The sequence below is a fragment of the Charadrius vociferus genome, unplaced genomic scaffold (assembly GCF_000708025.1).
Source record: "Charadrius vociferus isolate BGI_N301 unplaced genomic scaffold, ASM70802v2 scaffold1506, whole genome shotgun sequence".
Taxonomy (NCBI): domain Eukaryota; kingdom Metazoa; phylum Chordata; class Aves; order Charadriiformes; family Charadriidae; genus Charadrius; species Charadrius vociferus.
Window position 1 is genome coordinate 242,108 of NW_009649037.1, and position 22,725 is coordinate 264,832.

Genomic DNA, 22,725 nt, shown 5'->3' on the forward strand with positions numbered 1-22,725 from the left:
TCACAGCCGGTCCATCCTGAACGTGTCCTCTGTGGCGGGGTCGGTGAGGACCATGTCTGGGTCATTCAGCATGTGCAGTCCATCCAAGGTTAAAGGGTCAATTTTGAGTTCATCCAGAGGGAACTGGGAATCCGTATCAAAGCTGACGTCTCCCACTCCTGCCAAAGAGCTGGTCAGTTCTTTTGATAAGCTGGGAGGAGACTCTCCCGTCACTGCAGGGAAGAGGGAAGAGAAAGGTGTCGGTAGGACTTAGCAAATACATATTCGCCAGGCAGACGAGTCATAAAACAGCTTGCAGAAATTCTGGAATAATTTATTGAACTAAGGCTGAAGTCCAGAGGAGAAACATCTATCCTCATTTCCAGCTGGAGGAATTATAGATTTGTCAGAGCATCTCAAAACCGTCATAATGACCTAACATGGAGCAAAATTCGTATACGTGTATTCAGGGGCCGCAAAGCGGTGTGACTTCCGTCTCTTTTCTCCCGCTCAGCTTTAGAGGGAATAACCTTAATTTACATGATTCTAATCCTTGGGTGAAATATGGCCTGAACTAGTTTTCTCAGTGGCTTGTGCAGAAATTCTTTCCAAACATCCAACCGTGACCAGATTCGCTACCATATGTGACACTAAAAACCCCTTCGCCGGCCAGCTCGAACAGAGCAGCAGAGGAAGAATTTCAGCTTCCGCCGCTCCTCCCTCACTGCGACGGAGGATCCAGTAAATTCAGAGGCAGGGAAAGCCCGTAAGGCAACGAGCGCTGCCATTGCGGCTCTCCCCGTTTGTGGGGATTGAAGAAGAGCCGTGAGGCTCCCCGGCACGCGGGGAATCCGCCAGACCGGTAACACGAAGGTTTACACAAGGCGAAACAAAACCTTCAAAGGCAACAAAACCCTTTTCCGTTCTTGGCTCCAAGCGAGCCATTGCGCAACGGAGAGAAACACCGACACCGGGATGGTTTTACTGGTCGGTTAAGTCTGTGGTTTTCTTACCTGTAAGAATGATGTTGGGGATGTTTCCATGGCTGGAGTAATTCAGCTGCTGGGAGTCCTGCAAGCTGCCATGACTGCCGGTAAGTCCCATCATGGCTGCCTGGGAGTAGTTAAGGGTGGAACAAGGGCTGTACAGGCTGTTGGAACTAATGGCGTTTTCTATCATGTTAAACTGTTCAAGCTGAAGATCAAGGCACAAAGGAATTATTACTCGTAACCATCAGGAAATACAGCAAAACAACTTACAAAGCAAAAATATGGGAAGTAACATCGGAAGAGACAGGCAAACAAATTCATCTTTAGGTTTTGTCGATCAAAACATGGTCTATTTTCACTTAACTTTCCAGAATAGTTTACTGCCAAATTCAGAGTTCGGGGGCATGAGGAGAGGATGGATGCAAAAAATAAAATTGTTGCTTTTGATAGCGTAAGAACAGAAGAAAAGGTAGCTTTAAAACAAAGTAAAACGAACCATAATTCATGCTGCTGGCTCAGGCATCTGCCCATCCAGCATCGCCTCTCAGAAGCCATCTCATTTTTTCCTGCTACCAGAGCATATTTCGCAGTTGAACGAATCAATGCGCTGGTTGGCCAAACTAACGAAGGCACGGGTCTGCTTGATAGGTTTGGGTACCGTGCACGAGTTGTTTGCCAAATTCAGGAGTAAATATTGTTACCACCTACAAGTGAATCCTTCCCACACGCAACGACGGTCAGAAATGTGGGGTATTTAAAATTTGTTTTCGTTATTTTAAATCCAATAAACTTGGCAGAACACCTTTAAAAACATCTGCTACAATGGCTAAGAGGGAAGAAGGGGAAGGAAGACTGGGGGAGGAAAAAAAAAAAAAAAGAAGAAAAGAAATTCCTGAGTATTGCAAACTAAAAATAACAGAAGTAAAACTACATGGACAAAACGTGACCTCACATAAAATAATCAGAAGTTGATCTGTATTTATTTTAAGCTGAAAGTGGCCGAAATATAGCTGAAAATCTGAGATGAATTTGCTCACCTGATGGGATAGGGCATTAGCCTGCCTAGCTGTCATCTGCTGATCATAATAGGAGTCACCAAATACACTCCCCAGAATGGAAGAATGCTGAAAACAAAACAGAGTCTTTATGGTGCAAAAATCTCACAAACAGACGTACCCACGGTGTGCGAGTGACTCCAGCCTTCGACCGATTCTTCTCCCGGTTAGTTAGCAGTGCCCTTTATTATTAACAACCACTAACCATCAGCAAATTCATAAAAGCTTCAGTATTTCCCTCCAAGACACAAATCCTTCCATGTTACGCTGCCTTTCGGTAAGCACAAAAATACAGTCAAGTAAACCAAACAAAACTTCCTCACGGAGGACGTACAACATGTAAAACTTCGGATTTATGAAAACAGACAAGTGCGCTAGGTAACACGAGAAAGAAAATCACTCTGCAACTTCAGCTTTTTCGTGAACGTTTTTTTTGTTTGGTGAAAGACAAACCCCACACAGAATTAAACTGCACGTTAAAACAAAATGCGATGCAAAGCCGATCACCAGCACGCAAGTAGTGACCCTGTCTCCGCAACCTCATGTTCACGACCAGCCAGCTTCGCCGAGACAACAACATGCCAAGATAAAACCGACGTTTTCAAGTCATTTCGCTTTAGCTGCAGATCAGAAAAGTTCAGGAGAAAGCCCGGCAAAGCGTGTTATCAGCAGTTCAAAGGCAAGAATCTCAGGAAGAATTCCTCAGCCTTGCTAATTTTACTGCCCCTTCTAGCACGACAAGCATTTATCAGTTATTTTCCATCATTTATCAATTATTCTAAAGGTGAACAAGAATTTAAAGTCAATGTTTTACTACTATTCAGTACTGTCCCAAAGAATTGCAAGATATAAAAGAAACAGCAGAGAGATCAGGTCTTACTTAAAACTATCACAAATTCTGATACTCCAGCTGAAAATAAAACAACTACTGACAAAGAGAGCATCTATAAAAGATGGTGTCTATAAAAGACAATTTGCATGGAGAGTTTGTATCAATCTTGAAAAAAAATTCAATACCTTGCGTAGCATTTTCCAGCTTTTATCTACGCACTGAAAGAGGAAGGCTACAGATTTTCGCCTTAGAAACCTAATCAGCATATGAAATTGAGCGAAAGCCGAGAAAATATCAGAACAGAGTTACACCAGCCACCAGTTAAAAGCACTCAACACAGCCGAAGAGTCAGCTACTTAAAAAACACAGGATGATGTCCACACCAGTGAACACAAAAATTTCAGCTAACGTCGTATTTTAAACATTCTCCCTCCTATATCAGTAGCGTATCTCAGCGCAGCTTATTTGCAGGTTGCATGCAAGGAAAAGAATGGAAGTCTTGTATAATTTTTATAATTTGTATAAAATTTGTATAAAATATAATATAAAATTTGTATAAAATGTAATATAAAAATTATACAAGACTTATACAATTTTTATCCCAACCCTAAATTGCCCACAACCTCCACACGAGGGGACTATCAGGACAGAAGCAACAATATATGCCTTTTAAAGCAAACAAAAACCTTCCCACCTTCAGCCGGAGTCCCGGCCATCACATTATACGGCCGCTTTTGGATAAACGTGGCACCAAGGGAGGAATTTGCAGCCCGAGAACGAGCCTCCGCGGGGGAAGGTGGCTGAAAAGTTCAGCACATGCTGCGCGTGCTGCAAAACTCCTCGCTGAGCAGATCCCGTTTGATCCAAGAACCACTCTGAGCATCACCGCAAAGCACTTTCCAGCGGCTGCGTGCGAGGATGCGGGCACCATTCGAATGCACGTGGAGAAGAGAGAAATTTGCTGCAGAACAGCGCTGCTGGATAACGTCAGGACACGGGAAACTGCAGCCTTACGGACCCCCACCGTGCTGCGTTCTGAAGTACGAGACTGGCAGAGTCAGAAAAGGTACCCGACAACTGCCTCCAAACCTTTGTCAGAGGAGATCATACAGTAACTCCTCGGGAAGAAATCATTTAACTGAGTGAAGCCAGCTCATCCTTAAGGCTGATTAAATAGAGCCTGAGCCGAGAATAGGGGTTTATGGGCAAAAATAAGATTTTTGATTGACTTTCCTGGGCATTTATGACCTGTCACAGCAATGACCAAAGAACACTGACGACATCGTTGCAGCTTAACACCCTACTCGATGCCCTCCTTAGAAGCAGGTAAAAATGGAAAATGGTTGTAATTGAAACCGATCTTCCAATTTTTCATCCGCTCCTCGAAACTACTGTGACTGCTCTCTCCCTCGCAAAAGACAGAGGTATGAGGAAGTTACCAAACATCACGAGCAAGAGCCACATTACACCTGACAAGGGAAAAAACAAAGCACCACTTAAAGAAAATAACCCCACCTTTCTTTAAACCACTGGTATCTTGCTGTTGCCCAGGCAGGCTTGGATCAGTTACTCAAACTCCACCTGCTACAAATGTTTTTTTCTTCTTTTAAAAAATGGAGTGGGAGCGCAGAGGTAACTCACGCAAGCAGAGCAGGACCAGCCCAGCTTAACTCTGTCACGAGAAAATCGTTCCCATCATAAGTGGCTTCAGAACTGTGTGATGTTTTATAATAATTTCTAATGCAAACTTTGCGCTTCAGGATGTGGCATACTGGACGTGAATCAAGACCAGTTTGGACCGGCACTAGAAATACAATTGCTGTTTGAGAGCTCCGAAGAGGATTGAGGTGTTTTTTTTTTTTTCCTTTAACTTCTGACATTTCATTTTTACAGGAGCTTTTCAGAAGTATGGCAAAACCTAAAATCTCTGCATTCCACTAAGCACTGTTCCCATCCTAAAAAGTTTGGGCAACATGAAAAATAATAAACAGGAGACCCAAATCTGTGTGTGCAAGTCTACGTTAGTAACTGCTAACAAACATACAAGCCCGTATGTATTCCTCAGCTCTGAAGTATACCAGTTATTACATCTGTAAGCACTGAAACTCCCAAAGGAAATCAAGTGGAAATGTCATTACTTCAACACTTCAGAGTCCTAGAATAATTTATCAACAACTCGGTGAAAAACATCTTGCTAACACCATCTCCTCCAGAAACACTAGATGAGGTCTGTTTTGTCAACAGTACATCTTCTTGGGTTAATGATGTGGTGACTGCAAGAAAAAAAACCACCCCAAACCACAAAACCTCTGGCTTAAATTATTAATCTAAAAATACATACCATATTATCCAGTACACAGCCATTCTACTAAAAAAAAAGCAGATTTCTATCTAATTGGAACAGTACGCCAGGTGTTAGAGGAGAAAAAAAGCAAAGTAGTAATAAACAAGCCATTGTCAATGAAAAGCCATGCAAACACAAAGCTGAGAACTACAAGCAGAGCTTTTCAATTCGTGTTTGAACAAGAAGACCTTCATATAACAAACACACATCTAAAACACACGAGCAAATAGATTTGGAGATGTGGAAAGATGAGAAATAACTTCTGGTGAATGAACCGTATGCGATAAAAATCAAACCGCAGATTTCTATTTTTAGAGCGTGTCACTCATCAGACGGATACGCTGCAGAACGGTTTAACCTAAAATTAATCAGAGAAACAGGAGCAAGTGGAGGACGCCTACCCGGTCACACCTACTCCTTTCCACTCTTGTCAGCCAGTGCCAGACTGCTCCACAATGGGCATATTCCGCTGTTGGAACCCATCTGCCTTTACTCTTGGCAGATTCCGCTACAGTCTAATGGATCCTGCTATTTGGGAGCTGCCCCCATAATCACAACCAACCCAAATTTTTCTTCCAAACTGTTTTTTCTTCCCCCATGGCTTCTCTCCACGCTTAACGTTTGCAACCATCACCACAGCTAGCTCGCTGGCCACTGCTAGCTTTTGGCTCATTGATGGAGGCAGGAAAGCTGTCTCCTTTTTAATTTAGCGAAGATAAAGAATTGTGCGGGTATTTTTAAGACGCCAATGCTGAACTAAGCAGTATTAATAAACCCTCTTTCTTTCACACAGAGTTACGGTGTTCCACTTGAAAACAGCAAACCCTAAGCAAGAGTTTACAGGATAAAACAGACCCAGAAGGAAAAATTACAGCCAAGAGTGCGCTCCACCGGGGAGTGCTTGCTGCACTCCAGTAACTTGGACTGACCAGTGGCAACAAGCCTGTGGATAAAACCAAGAAAGAGTTATTGAGAAGTCAAGGGGGAAAGAAAATCAACGCAAAAAAGTCAAAATCGGATGCCCTGCCCAAATGAGAACGGGACCTGAGAATTTGCAGCAAGACTGGCAACAGCTTTGCTCTACGTGACAGCCTAGAGGAGTAAGTTTGCTTGTTTTCTTTGAGCCACACACAGAACACAGCAGAACTGGCAGAAGCAGGCAGAAGAGAGAGAAGTTAAGAAGCAATTAAGCAAGGGTTAAGAAAATCCAGACAGTCCTGACACTCGGATCTATTACTGAGCTTACCAGTGACCTGTCTCTGGCTAATGGCAAGGAGAGACGAAGCTTCCGCTTTGGAACCATGAAGGGGCAGCACTTATTTAGATAGGATCCTCCTTACAGCCTTAAACGTTAAATGATGAAACAGAAAATGTATTTTCAGACTCTGTTGCTCTGGAAGAATTCCCTGCACCTCGTTTCTACAGGTGGGATTTAGGAAAAGGGCAGCCATACAGAGCTATTTTAGCAGCACCAGATTATTTCTGTACTGAAAAACGCACTCGCTCCCTTACGTTAGGGGCACCCCAAAGACTGCCTTGTTTTTAACTGTCCTGCTGCTGGCAGATAAAAATGCCCTTTCATAGGTTTACACACACACCAAGCTACGACTTGCGTATCGGACACGTGGATGTATAAGTATATACATACACAGGAAGAAAAACCAGCTAGCATGCAACACAGCGTGTTTACTAACCCGTTACTTGCTAGCCACAAGACACAACTGCTAACTTGAAGAGCATTTTCTCCAGGATTTTCCTTCTAAGTGTATGTCCCCACGTAAAAAAAGGTCCTGATGGAAACGCCTTTGGCCACCCAAGTGATATTTAGAGCCGCAGGAGTTATCCTGCTGCAGGAGACACTGAAGTTTCCCTCTCTCCGTCCCCTGCACTCCCAACCTCATCTGTCGGCTCCTGCGCGGCATCGCTAATGGAACGGGGTCTACCTGGTGGTTCTGTCCACAGCACACCCCGAAGAAATAACTGAGTTTTAACAGCGTTCAAATAGCAGCTTTGATCAACAAAAAGGCAATTCACCAGCTATTGAAAAACTCTGGAACTGAATGAAACTGCAAACAAGATGAGACACCAGTAACGCATGAGGCACATACAGTTACAGTGAGACAACTATGGGTCAGTAATGGAGAGACTCAACTAAAAACAAACACAAGAAGCAAGGCCTGTGGAAGCACAGAGTCCCTTACTTGAGGGGAGCTGCCAGGAGAGAAGCCTTGATTGGAGACAGGAGAGGTGGGAGACTGGTTGGCTGGGGATCCAGCATTACTGCGGTACTGCTGGAGTGAAGCCTACAGAACAACACAGAATTAAAGACCATGGGATTGATGGAAGGTTGGAAAATTGTAAACTTCTGGCGTATACAGCTCGAGGAAGCGGGGAGAAACCATCCTCTTCAGCAATTCTTGGCTATGCATGAAGACATGATTGCTGTGAACAATGCCGCAAAAAGGAGAGAGTTAAGATATCAGCGTGGCATGGTCTCGCCTGACCGAACGGCTGAGAGCAGGGCAGTGCTGCTGCACAAGCAACACCGTTGAAATATTTTTCTCACTGTTCTCAGTTACGCTCAATTAAAAAAAAAAAAAAAAAAAAATCTGGAGAGCCAACAATTTAGGGAAAAGAAGTCTCAAAAGCGGGGAATAACTCAAAAATAATTTAATTTATTCTTCAGTTTAACTGCCATACCCACACATTCTTAACCTGTGTTTACACTGCTCTGGAAATCCTTCTTGTATTGCTCTGCCTGGTCTGAAATAGCCTGAGCGTGTTATCAAGGCTGAAGTGCAGAACCACACAGACTGGAATCCTTCTCAAAGCCGCATTTTACCCCAGGATACGGAACAGACATTGTCTGAGAATTCACTCTACGTTTTGCAGGTTTATATTAGCTATATTTACATTGTTCTCAGTCTTCTTGAGAACACATTTCCAAAGATTCACCTTTTTTATTTTTTTGTCATAAAGAACCCTGGATTTGAACAAAATTAATAATCTTAATAGCATTTAAATAGTATGTTGCAGTAATTAACATAAATAGTAAGTACAGCTCTTCTCATTACACTTCCTTTAGAAATTAACAGATGATTGAGGAAAAACTGCAATCCGGTAGTTGTAAGAAAAGGACTAATTTAAGCAGACAGCTTTGCAGTGTGGGAAAACGCTGTACTACCAGTGCTTCCCGACACCAAATTCTGTAAATCTCAAGAAAAATACGTCTTTGTAGCTATGCGTCGCTACTACGCAGTTTATGCAGACGTCCAAACTACAGCAAAATGAATTTCAATATTGCTTTACAAAAACTGCACAGAGGTTGCCAGTGAGACCAAAACACAGCTCAAACGGCTTGCCGATAACCTAGCCTTAAACTTCGGTTTACATACGAATTATTTCAGTTGCTTTAAAAGATAAGCACAGCACCCTAAAAGTTAAGCTCATGGAGAAGTTTAGGATGACGAAAGCAACACAGAAAGCAAAGAATGAAAATCAGAATCATCTGTACTGGTAGCTACATGCGTATTAGAATCAAAACACATGTTGAGTGGGACACATTTTGAGTGGGTCGGTATCCCTTCCACTGCTGGATTTGTCCTTCCCTTTCCCCCTTCCAGTCCTGAAAGGGAAGCAGCAGCTTCTTTCAGCACAAACTGTTAAAAATTTCATCCACAAATCAAATCCAAGATCAAATGCTAGATCAATAGACAACGGTTTCTTCTCATTCTCAAACCAATTACTGTCACTACGACACTGCCAGGAGGACACAACAGGTCAGACAACCGAGATCCCACACAGCAGGGCAGAAGGAGCAGAGAAGCAGCTGTGAAATTCTTCCCTAGCTAGCCTCTGACCCTGATCTTGCCCTGCATTTTGGATTTTCATATGCCAAAACAGACAAAACATTTCATAACAGACCATGTTAAAACAAGCAAGAAAAGAAATCTGTCCATAAACCACCAGTATACGTATGTATACGCTCCGTTTCTTCTGCGCATCTGAAGGCAGCCACAAATCCAATTTTTGAAGATAATCATGTATGCTCTAAAAGTCCTTAAAATGGAAGAGTTCTAAATATAGAAAATACCTGGTTCTCTCCAACTTTTGGAAAATGCTTGTGAGCAGGTTTCTTTATCAGAGTTCTGTTAACTCCTCCAGCCTACAGCACACTGTATAACATACGGTGTGTTGGGGTGCACTACAATTAACAGCCTGAAAACGTATCAATGCACTGACAGCAGCAAGATATAAAATAAATGCTGATATATTTAAACTCGTCTGATCAAACACGGAGTCATTTTATGAAACTCCGGCCACCCTAAGCGTACATTAAAACAAAATTTTCCTCTCTAAAACATTTAAATGTGGATTCAACCCAAATCATTCTAAGTCTACTTCAGACTCTGCCTAAAAGCGTACTTATTGCAAGGGCTGTCCAGCTCGACCTCTGACGCTACGCTGCACGCTACCAGGTTTTCCAAATGAAAGCTCGATCGTTTTCAGCTGTGCCCAAGCTTACCGAGTTGATGTCTATGCCCATCGACGGTTGGGTCTGGCTGCCCGGAGGTGACTGTGGGATGGTAGAAGGTACCGTGACGGAGAGAGGGGGGAGCTGCGTTCCTCGCTGTAAACCAGAGGTCTGCATTAAAGGAGTGTTCTGAGGCAAGGTACTTGCCACCTGGGTCTGCTGCTGTTGCTGGGAAGATGTCTGGGTAAAAAATGGATATGGGGGAAGCTGCTGCTCCAGAGACAACGCATCCATAGCCACGGCCTTGAAGAGAAGAATCAAAATCATCCACGCTGGCAGGTAATTTCCCTTCATTTTCAAGCACATCAAGCTTCACACCAAGTGACTGTACTAAGTCAATCTCATCTTGCATTTAAAAAATGTTACCGAAAGGTTCAGAAACAGTCAAGAACATGTTTTAAAAGACTTAATATCACCTCCAGTGTGCAATAAACAAATCCTCTAAAAGCCCAGTTGAACGTCCAGGTCAGGAATCGACAACCCAGGCAGACGCGGAGTCATACTTATGAAACCAATTTAAAAAGCTAATTGAACTTCTCTCATGACTTAGAGAAATGTCTTTCAAATTTGACAACTAGCTCTGGGACAATACCATTACAGAGAAGTCTCCTAATAGATGTTTTTTACTGTGGTTCTAGAAAAGCAAACGTAAAATGTGCCCCCTCTACAAACCTCTCCCTTTCCAAGGCTCTGAATTAATGAACACATTTAAAGAAGAAAATTACAGAAGAAGAGAGATGAAGTTACAGCCAGCTTCTCTCTAGGTAGAGTAAAACAACTCATCTGTGATTAACAACATTTAATTCTCCAAGTAAGCTCCTACCTGAGTAATCGGTGACAAAGGGGAAAGCGTAGGAGACATTTGCTGTGACTGTGGTCGTCTTGAGTCTGCACTCAAGGAGAGGGGACTGACGGCTGGCTGACGGTGCTGCTGGGAAGGGGCTGGCGTCGTCGTCATTCCTGCCAGGAAGGAACAAACCAGCTTACACGGGAACAGAGCGATGGTTTATTGATACTTGTATAGAGGTAATTACCTAAACGATGAAAAATGAAAGGCGTTAAGCGGACAACCACTTAATGCAAAGTGCCGAATGCGCCTCGGCCAATCAGGCTGAAACTTGTTAGCTAATTTACAATTAATTTTGTCAGGCTGAAGAGCATCGGGATGAGAGGAGGATCCCTGTGGATTATCCTGGACCATACCCAGTCACGGTTGTTTGGATTTGTGCACATATACTGACTTGAAATCGAAATAGGCAGAGCAGCTTCAGCGGTTTACAGAAACCACAGGTATCGTTCTCACACGCCGAACCCAGGAAAAGCACATTCTGCTCTATTTGTAAGGGCTCAAACTTCAGGAAGAAGATAACAGATCATATAACAAACCTAATCAGAAGGCACTTGAGATATTATAAAAGCAAACACCTATTTAATGGAAAACGCAGAAGAAAAACTGGTTACACAGGAAGCACTCCATTTTTAATGGCATACCAGTGCACAGGAAGGCACGAAATATCCTTCACACTCTAAAGAGCCACGACCTAGCAGGCGGTAAGGATAAACAACTCAAGTATTGTAATTTTGTTCAAATTCAAGACAAAAATCTGCACGTTTCGAAACCTCCCCTATTTTCTGCCTCACCCTTAGAGGAACCGAGACACCCTGGAAAGTGATTTCAGGTCAATCTAGCTAGCGAGCTGTTCTTCCAGAGCTGCCAGAAAGGAGGAATTCACAAGAGCCTGTGAGCTTCTCGGCGCTTGGCAAACGCTCAAGGCTCCCAGGCAGGCTGCCAGGGAGCCAGGAAGCCCAGGCTGCCAAGGAGCCAGCAGGCAAACTGGCTCAAAACACGCAGATTCTGAAGACTGCCTGGCTTCCCCTGCGATGTTTTCAAAATCAACACCGTCTCACGGAACATGTCAGTGAACCGACAAACTCAAATGCACAAATGCGTAGTCTTAAATCGCCGGTCGTTCTTTGTAACCTGACAGGTGTTGGTTTCCCCACCTTTTTTGGGGCTGCTGAGGGCAGGCCTGCGCGACGCACTGAGCTCCTGCAAAAGGTTCAAAAGCCTTTACCTTTTCTGCTAAAGAGCTAGAAGATGAAGAGAGGCAAGGAGGGTTTGGAAAAATCAGTTATAAAAGCACCAAACACTGCCTATGCCAAAGATTAAACTATGGGACAGTCTCCAAAGAGAAGCAGAAAAACATCAATGAGTGTATCTTTTTAATTTGTTATGTCTTTCATAGATCAGGAAATGTTTTCAAAGCAATTACATACTTACCGGTTTGGTTTTATACTATTTACTTTGCTAATTATGCTACGGCAAAAAATCTAGCGACCCAATCTGGCCTAACTCCATCAAAGTAGTTTGTTTCTTTTTACACACACAATAGCTCTCTGCGCACAGACTCGCCAAGTTCTGCGTGAGTGACAGCCCATCTCCGAAACTTTACATACCCTCTTCCGAGACCAGAACGCGCGTTAAAGGATGCTGAAAGCTGCTGACCTACTCTGTACTTAAATGGTTAAACCGCCTTCTTGCTTCATTCTTAAATATAACTGCTCAGTCATAACACTACATTAACCTGATTAGAATTATTTCCTTTTCCCAATATATGAGAGGACTTTTAAGTGGGGAAGGGAATCCTGCCTAACACAGGAAATATACTTGTATTTTTGGATACAGCACCTCATTTCTATTCTAGGAATCAACTGACTATAGTTGTCACTGACAATAAAAAATGCAACCCTCTTCTCAACTATTTGAGTACGACTCAGTGAAATTATTTTAAAAATAACAATCACCAGTTTAGGCTATTTGCCTATAAAGTTAAATTTAATCCTGAAGTTATCAGGTGATCAGTATATTAAAAATTGCCAGCATGGCAAATAGTGTTTGTTTGTGGTTTGGGTTGTTTGGTTGTTTTTTTTAAATGAAATTATCAGTGTTGCCAAAGTCCAAAAACCCCAACAAATACAGCTCAGACTCACCATGCTGAACAGCTCAAACAGCAACGGCACTTGAGAAGAACTTGCAACTAGGAAGGCAACAATGTCAACACAAAGGCACCACAGTGACAGCTGTGAGAAATTAAGGTGCGCGCTTGGGTATTATTTCCCAAAGCCGTGCTATGTTACAAAGCCTGAATATTCAGGATAGTTTCAAAACTTAAGCAGTCAATCTTACAAAAACTAGCACGCCTTGTAAAGGTTCCACATTAGTCTTGATTACTTAAAAGAGAAAAACTGGTTGAGATGAAGCAAACAATGTTCTTTCTCCAAAAGAATTCTCAAACAGAAAAAAAACCAACCCAAACATTCTAAAGGAATGAAAACAAAAGGCCGACTTAAGGTATTTCCATAACACAAGTGCTGCTGGGGTTAAGTACCATGAATTACAAGGGAGGCACCTTTGGATGCCAGTCTCTCCTGTAGCCTTACACATAAAATAAACAACCAAAATAACTGAAAAAGCAGATTTGGGCACCAAGAACATGAGAAAAATGAAAGACAATTTGTAAGTCATATAACTAAATACACCTTTCTCACTTTTTCCTGCAGAAACAGCTTGATAAAACTTGTTTAGAAAGAAATGTCAATCAACAGTGAAGCGCAATTACCTCTCAGGCAAAACATAACATTCAGCACTGCACCTTCTACAATTTAAGACAAGTGACATATTATGGACAACCTGTAAAAGCCCCTCAGCGCTATGACCTTACCCTGATTGGCAGTGCTGATGCCCAGGTGAGTCAGATTGGCAGCAAGATTTCCGGTGCTATTGGAGCTACTCAGGGCCGGGAATGTGGATTCCTCAGGATCTAACGGTGTTGGGAGAGGGGAAGGGAAATGGATGTTTGTCAGGTCTGGCAGAGAGCCACCTGTGTTATGCGTAGCAGGAATCAGCGTTGTAGTGTTTTCCTGGTCAGCTGATGGAAAGATGCTAAATACGGGAGACAGGAGGGAAAAAAAAAAAAAAAGAAAAAAAAAAAAAAAAAGACATCTCTATTTAAATTTCAGCCTGGACAGATCTTTATAAAATCTTTTTTAAAAAGGAAGGTGCCATATACAGAACTATATATTGTATTTCTGACAAACCAATCAGAGATGTAATAGCCAACGGGTCGCTCAGAGAGGTTCTGGCTTGTATCTATCACGGCGTTATATCATTTAAGGACTTTTCAGAAAACTCAAAAGCAAGAGGACATTCAATATATAACACTCATTCCTAAAGATCTCAATGCTCTTAAAAAAAAAAAAAAAAATCTCAAAACTTACTTGATTCCTGGAACTTCACATGATTTAGGTCTCGATGACCCAGTCTAAAATAGAAGGAAGAGGTTTTTAAAGGCAAAGGTACTGCCAGAGATCAATGCTTCAGATATATTTCAATTAGTGCATTTTATTTCATTTAATACATTTCTACAGAAGAGCTATTCTTCTACACAAGAGCTCTGTGAAGCTCTTAAAAGAAGATATTTGTCACCTTTGTTGCTTTATCGGCCCAACAAGGCTCAAATTTAAGGAGTTTCTCCTGATTTAATCAAACACGTGCATGCACACATACACATAAAGTGCCTCTCTGATCCAATGTTCAATGATTTGTTGCTAAATACAGCATTTAATCTCTAATCTCTGCAAGTAGTTTGTTTTGGTTGACAATATTTTGAGCATTAGTTTACCTAAATATGTTTAGAAAACAAAACCTCTACACTTAGGAATGTGCGATTCCTACCTTTTTAGTGTCCCATCCTTGCTTAGAGAGGGTTTTGTCTGCCTCAGAGGTGGTTTCCTCCATTCCAGGGACAGTCAGTAATAAAACTAAAAAAGGAGAACAAAAGGAATCATAATATTGAGCTTCTCAGTAAGAAATACTCAGACTGGAAGTTTAACCATTTGAAAACTCCTAACTAACCTATTATCGATGAATATGAAACAGTGGCACTCTACTGTTATAAGATCAAAATTTTAAAGAATGAACACGAGAAGAGACTAAAATTGTATTTAATTAGCAAGGAGACATAATCATCTTAAAAAAACCAAACCAAACCAAAACAATAATACTTCAGAAAAAGTAGGTCCCAAGATACACTCTTCCGTTTAGATCTAAGCAGACTACATTGGAGGCCAAATTTTTTTTATCTTTTGAATTCCGCACGAGTGATCTACACCTGCTGCATCTAACGGGTGGCCAACAGGCCAGTTCCAGTGGGGAAAAATCTGGACCATTTCCCCTGGGATAGAGAAATGCTATAAAGCTGTTAATTCTCTGCATTCCAAGCACGTTTGTATGTTCAAAGCAATCAACTGTTTCATCATGCCAATAGCAAGGTGACAAAGAAACAGGAAAAGAAAGCCCAGTCAGAGATGTATCAACAGAAGCCTTTCACACTGATCACTGTAAATCCGTATTTACGCAGTACTGTTTAACATGACCATTATTTAATGTTTTACAGTTCTAGAAGTATACGGAAGAGCTGCAGTACAGTGCATACGCATCTGAGTGTTGCGTATTCACCTGTCTCTGGGTGGTTGTTTAAGAATTAAATTTCTCTGCACAGATTTAAGAGTTTTTAATGTATTTCTTGAACTGACAGCAGGAACAAGGGCCAGCAGAGGGCACCCGAATTGTTAGTGCTGGAGGGCTGTGCTGCTCCAGCCTGTGACCAGAAGCGCTGTCAGAGCGTTGTTTGTAAGCATTGCCTCTGAGGGCACAGTCACTGGTGATCACAATCCCGTAACAGAAACTAGACGAAGTCTTGCTGTTTTACCGTATTTTATCACTGACCATGAAATCCCTGAGATCTCTACACTTGACTGGAAGTTACTACAAACCTCTGGTACCACTGAGAGCAGTTTAACCACCACAAACCCACAAGATGACTTCTCCCCACAGGGCAAGGTATTAGAATAAGAGAACACGGAGTTCTGGAAAATGTTCGATCAGCATTGTATGATCTTTTCTGGATTTCAGTACCCAGAAGAGTAAATGTGGCCTTTTGTTCCAATTTCTGCATAACTCAATCTAGAAAGTGTTATGCATACGTTTTTATAGGAATAGATGAACACCGATACATGTACGTATAACCGGAAGTACAATGCTTTGAATGTTACAAGCATTTTTGTTGTTTTTCTCTGTTTACCTCTTTTCTGCTGCATGTCCTGTGACCCTCCTGAAAAGGATTCTTGCTGAGTTGGAGTCATAGTACTCTGGTGCAAGGCAGAATCGGAATTTGTCCTGACAGGAAGGCAAAACCAACATTTTTATTGTCAGTTTCTCTAAATAAAAGAAGGTTTATCTCAGATAAACATAACCAACTGGGTAAAACCTGAATACTCTGCATTAAAGAAAACGAAATCTATATATGACATATACCAGCCACAATTTCCTTGTGAAACAATCAATTCGCAGAAGTTAGTTCAAGTTTGACAAGCAATTGTTTAAATAATGGGATTGAGAGGAATACATGATGAATTGGTTGCCGTCATTAGAAAATAATTTGATATGCTTTGTTAAGATTATGCATGATCAAATAATGCAATTTTTAAGTTGAAAGTTGCTTATACATACTTTGGTTATACTAGTCTTTGAAAAGAAAGCTTTCCCGTTTCACAGGGAGGGAAAACAACTGGTTCAGGATGCAATTATGTTGTGGAGATGGGAACCTCCACAGTCAACACATCTCTCACGAGGAACTGTCCTTCGCTTGGCAATGTAGGCCACCACTTCGGCAACTCGGCACCTCAGTGCCAGGAGCATGAGGGGGACGAACGGGCAACGCGGTGCTCCTTTCCACTCGAACGCTTGCGAGGGCAGACTAGCCCACCTTCTGCGCAGTGAGAAATATCCAAGTCTTTTACAACTCAACAATTTTGGGATATGCCTTCAAACACCTGGCAAGATTTGACCTTAAAAAGATCACACTAGGTGACACAGCTTAAGTCTAAATGTGAGTCATCTAAAAGAATAAGCATAATAGAAGAAAAACCGATTTTGAAATTCAGGAAGGTATGGCAGTTCAGATGACCAACTGCTGTGGGGAACAATAAAGGCCTTTGTTGCACACGCCAGTGTTGTAGCATCAGAGAACACAGGCCAAGTACTAACACACATGCACACGATTGTGCTACGAACCTTCTCCAGCTTGTGTCCGATGGAGGCGACAGATACACAGTGCCATACGGACAGCTGTCCACGTGATTCCATCAGTTAAGGGGAAGAACGTCACTGTCTCACTTAAGCAGGATGCCTATTTGAAAGCTTTTTCTCAGGAATAATTCAAATTACCCTGTCAGAACCATTAAGTTCCCATGAGAAAGGCAGGCAGACCCCCTATGGGGAACATACTGACTTTAAAAGGACACTCAAAAGATTTTCTGGATTGTTGTAATGTTTGAGCAAGGGGACAACCATCCTCCTTCTCCCTTTCTGAGCATCCAACTCCTCCCTGAGAAGCCATCATCTCTCCACTCTCCCACTCACACAGCCCCTTTAGCCCCATCAAGCCAGTCTGATTGCGGCACATTTTAAGCCAGTCAGAAATAATCAGCTAATTCATTTTCACAAATGGCAAGAAGAAATAGTGCTTGGCAAATGCTAAACTGATGAATCAACTTGTAATAAAATGCACAATGAACCGCAAAGAATTGTTCTGGTTTGGATTTACTCAGTTCTGAAGGGAAACTCAGTTTCACCGAGACCGCCTCGCCTCTTCCATCAAAGGATCTCAATCCCTCTCAGCTTCACGTGTATCATTATCCCCACTTAGAGCTGAGGAAACAGAGAAAGGTAAACGCTTACTTTACAGAATAGTAGGTATTTACAGACCAGATCACAGTTCAGAAAAAGCAGAAGACATTAACTGTACAGAGATGGGAAGCAACTGCGCTGACATGTGGGGAGGGGAGGAAGAAGGGAACTATAAAACCTGAAAACTGTGATATTGTTGAAAAGGTAGGTGTTTGCTGCCAGCTCATGGACCAAAGGATATTTGTCTTCCATGCTTATCCACAGAGAGAGGGCGTCGATGCGGGGAGCCGAGGCGGTTTCTGTCACGATACACTCTGTCCACCAGCCCATGATGCCGAGTTGTTCTGCTTGTGTCCAATCCTGATGACTGAAAAGGAGTCTGACAGAGACACACGAAGTGACAATCAGAAAAATACATGCACGAGCACACAGAACCTATTCATATTGTATGCAAGGCTGTATTAGTCTAAGGAATAAAACTCAAAAAAGATATGGACAAGTGTAACCACGTAAATTTTTCCTCCAACAATATTTTCACTATAGCCATGGAAAGCAATTACCAAGGCTATCTCTTCCAGACAGAGATTAGAGACAAGTGGAGGCAGACCATGCTCGACCTGCCCTCTCATAAATCAGCACTGCTCTCCAACCTTTGTATCTCTAAAATACCACAGGATGAGCGTGGCAGGGAGCTTACCGACAACTGCCGCTGACATTCCCTCGGTGTAGCATGCAGCATGCATCCAGAAGGAACATGCTGACAACCAGAGCTTCAACTACAAGGGCAGGAGATGCAGGAAGAAGATGCACAGTGAGCCTAACATTCACCAGAACACGCCACGTTCTCTCAAAACTTCCTTTCACCCCTCCTTTCAGCATAATTATTTTAAGGGGACACTGATAGGATTAAAAGAAAAAAGAAAAGCAGTTTCCTTCCTCCTCTGTCTAGAAAAAATTACAGCAGCCAATATTTTTTAAGTGATTTTCATTTCCTTCAGGTTGCACAGGGAACCTAGCTGGGTTAATTCCACCTTGAATCTTATCGGCGCTGATATCTTGAGAGCGTTTACTTGTCAGCAAGTGACTCCAGAGAATGAGGATGGCAGAGAAAGGACAGGGAAGATGAATTCCCAGGGAAAACTGGAAAACTTCTACATTTTCAAAAGCCCTTCCCAGCATATACCTGCGGGGGGGGGGAGGAAGTACCGAATGGTCAACCTCTACTTGTACTTCAACAGCAATATATGGGTCTCCGGGGAAAAAAGCTACACAGTCTTCCACTCCTTGCCAATGTGAACAGCTTTGCTGAGTCCCTCAACACCATCTGTTTGGAAATCCAAAATTTCCTCCTCCATTCAGGTGCTGCACGTGGCAAATGCACTGACTGTGCTGTCTGCCAAGCCATGAAACCATCTGGCTTCCACATTAATCTTTTTTTCTTTTTTTCTTTTTTTTTTTTTTAAGTGTCCAGCTTTGGCTGTTTAAATGATTATTTCTAAAAGTTTTAAATTATTTTTAAATGTTTTGTTTGTAATAACTTTCTAAAGAGTCCTTCTACTATTTTAAACTCTTTTCTATTTAGCAAATATTAGTCTCCTTTCCCTTTAGGCACACACAACCTGTGTTAATATAAATGGATGCAAAGTGGCTGTGGTGTTTATTTTCGCGTTTCAGGGCCAACACTTTATATGCAGCAGAATACTGCTTAAGTCAACATGGGACTAGCGAGAGAGCCCAGTGACTTTTTACTGTACGCTCAGTCATAAAGATCACGGTGCTTCGCTTCAGTTCCTTAGCCAGTATGGCTTTCTTGTGTGAAGACTCAGAAAACTCAAGTCATAGCATCTCAATTTTAAGTAATCTAAATTAGAACATGTTGGTTTAATCTCTGCTGCAAACACTAAACAAAAATCTAGTTCTACCTACGTGGCACCACCCAGAACTGGGAATATTCATAATTCCAAAACAACAACAAAAGTTCTTAAACTCTTCTTTGTACTGTTGTTACATCAATTCTACCCCAAGAGGCAGCAAAATTTGCAAATACATGCATGCTTGGAAGGTCAACAGAAGCAGTTTCCTATGTCAGTGGTCTCAACCACAAAGTTACTAAAAAAAGGAGAAGCCGCTCTGAAGCATACAGAATGCAGACCTCACCTGGAATTTAAAAGGAAGCCAATGCATATTAGGAAACAGACAAAAAGTTGAATGCAAAAATAGTTATTTCTTAAGTTTTCCCTTTTTTTGACACAACTTCTATACTAAAAATACAACAAAAATCTAATTTGAGTGCAACAGTGGCACAAGGAAACACGGACCATTCCCTATCACAGGGCTACAATTTACAGAGCGAGGTTTTGGGCAATGCTGTTCTCTGGCTTTCCAGGAACAAAGATCCCAGCTGAATCCCTAACTTGCTTAGGGAAAGCAGAAAAGCGGAAAAACACTTGAGAAAATGGGTTTCACCTCCACGAGGTCTGGCTTCTCCCAGCAACCATCCCATGGAACTTATGCTGGACCAAACACCAGGCAACACACCTCCATTAAAATCCCCATCCCTGCGGGGCACGTGATGCTTAACTATAGTAAGCAACGGTGATTAAAAAAAAAAAAAAAAAGAACAGATCTGAGCATCAATTTTATTTGGATAATGAAGAACTAGAACTGTTTCACTTCCCTGAACACTCAAGGATTTGAGATCAGAACCCAAACTCCATAAAACGTTAAAAAAACAACCCCAAAACAGCTAAATACAGACAGGAAGGAAAAAGCTCAGTGCTCTAAAGCAACAGTGTCCCTTTAAGATTTATCATCAAGACATTGACTTAAGGAATAAAAACGAGCAAGGCGGATGAGGGGGAAAGAGAGGAGCGATACCTACTGGCAGTTCACATTTCGGTGCCTCCTGGTGCCAAGCAGCGTTTGGGTAATCATTCTGCCTTTCCCGATGGAGTTTAACATGCAGGCTAAGTGCACATGCTCAGAGATCGCTTAAATCACAGGCCAAGACAGTGCCAAATAAACCACCGCCTGCACCAAATTAATCCCCCATAAATCATAATTAATCACATGACAGACCACAGCAAGTCCGGGGAGTCTGTACAGGAATTATTATGCATGTTCCAAACTGGGATGCATGGCAAAACCTGTATTTATGTGACAGACCATAACTCCTTTGGAGCCGGGACGGTGAATCAAATAAATACTGCGCATACCAGAAAAAAGTGTAACATGTGCTAAAATACGTATCTACCTGGGCAAACAGTACACCAGTCCTAAATACGTATTTGCACAAACCTAAATACTTGTTTACCAAAGAGACAGGAACTGCTCCAAAGGCTTCTGCCAGAGCTCCGTTGTGCTGTAAATGCAAAGAACCAAAATTCTCAGACACCAACGCTCTCACCAGAGACAAGGCTTCACCTGAGCGGCACATCGTACAAGTATCTTTTGGCAATTTCATCGTACGTTAGCTTAAAACTGAAAAACCTGGAAAGCATTCATCACTGATACAAATACATGGGTTTATTTTGTCGCTTGTCACCATTTGTTATCTGTAACAGTATCAACTTTGAATTTTTGTATGTGTGTGTGTGTATGTGTGAAAAAATATATAAAAACCTGGAGTTTAAGGACAATTTGTTCCCATATCCTCCTCTAGTCATTCATAAATTTTTGAATACTCACTTTGAAGCACTCCATTCGTTTCAGGAGTAAAAGAGTCTATGTAAAAACGGTCAGTAATGGCCATCAAACCCAAAAATACTGAAATACTATTGCTTAAAAAAGAACAGTAACCATGAACCTCCTTAACAAGAAACTAAAGACAAAATCTTCAACAGAGCAGACACTTGTAGAGTAACACTGAGGACATCATAACATTACAAACCTCTGAACTGTATTCCCTAAAGGCAACCAGATTAAAATAGACATTTGCTTCTCCTCTTGCACAAGATTCAAGCTTTTAACCTCCACAAATTCAGCTGTCTACATGTATGTCAAAATACACAGTTAGAGGACGTCATCAATAGTTTCTCTGTATTTATTAAGTCCGCCTTCATCAGAAAGCCACAAACTGCAAAATTTAGTTCTTACCACATCCTTGCGAGATAAAATACAAATGTTACTACTCAAAAAAAGGAAAACTAATACAGAAATTTTAATTCTAATACAGAAATTTTAATTATTTTGAGCACCGTAAATCAACAGAAATCAGGAGTCCCAAAAGCATCCATCACCTAATCCTTTCCACTGTACAATATCTTCCGTCCAAACATGCTTACTAACAGCAAAACATTCACATAAAACACTGATTTTCTGTTTATAGCACTTTACCTCTGGAGTCACACCACCAGAAAAAAAAAAACTCAAACCAGTACATCCTTACATTTACTTTTCAGCCAGCCCAAAGAAAAGTGACTACTGTGATACCAGACTGTGTCCCGTTCCCCCTTCTCCTCTCCTAAACCCCATACATTACTCCCATGGAACATACACAATGCCACAGGGTACCTTCTTCCACACCCCCATCTCCCAGTGCTTTCCACATCCCCTTGCGTGACTTGCTTCCATTTTTGCATTTGAGTCTACAGTATCTTCGCAGATTTCTTTACGAATTTGGTACTGAACAAAAAAACCCAACAAAATAAACCAAACCCACCTCCAGGAATGTTCACCCACAAAGAAACTGCATCACCTCTGCCTACTCTTGACCCAAAGGCATCACAACTGGGGGCAAGAGAACTAATATCTAACACTAGATATATACAATACAAAAATATCCACACATCCCATACACAACTATACTCCATTCCAAAAAAGCAAACATTTTTAAGCCAGGGAGACTTGCTGAGGCCACGGTGCTGTGTTCTGAAGCAGCAGCTACCTCATGGTCCCCTGTGAGGAAAAAAAATAGCCCGCAGGCACAGCATTAATCAACGAAAAGAAAGAAACCCCCAATTAAACTCACCTGGAAGGGCAGATCCATGGCACTGTTTCCAATCTGATTCACATTTGGCAGTGACCCACCATAGTACTGGCCACGACTCTGTCCCAGTTGCAAATATTGAGTTTTCTGCAGCTGTAACTAAAAGAAAAGGAGAAGGAAAGTGTAAGAGCAACTCATTTATTTTTCAACTGTTTTAACTAACTCAACTCAACACCAAATCCACTCTCACCAAAAGTGGACACCATCTATAAACAGCATGAATTCAACTTGCGCGAGTGGATGTCAACCTTCTCC

At 41.9% G+C, this 22,725-nt stretch overlaps 1 protein-coding gene across 1 annotated transcript; it reads right to left on the reverse strand.

Moving 5' to 3' along the window:
- CRTC1 (CREB regulated transcription coactivator 1) lies at positions 1 to 22,470 on the reverse strand. Its single transcript, XM_009887857.1, has 14 exons — positions 22,453 to 22,470; positions 20,797 to 20,844; positions 17,725 to 17,862; positions 16,869 to 16,930; positions 15,877 to 15,971; positions 14,469 to 14,554; positions 14,012 to 14,055; positions 13,456 to 13,676; positions 10,557 to 10,693; positions 9,725 to 9,976; positions 7,401 to 7,502; positions 2,006 to 2,092; positions 993 to 1,092; positions 1 to 212 (listed from the first exon to the last, which is right to left on the reverse strand). The coding sequence occupies exons 1-14, from the start codon at positions 22,468 to 22,470 to the stop codon at positions 1 to 3; spliced, it is 1,602 nt and encodes a 533-aa protein (XP_009886159.1).
- Positions 22,471 to 22,725: the final 255 nt, after the last annotated feature.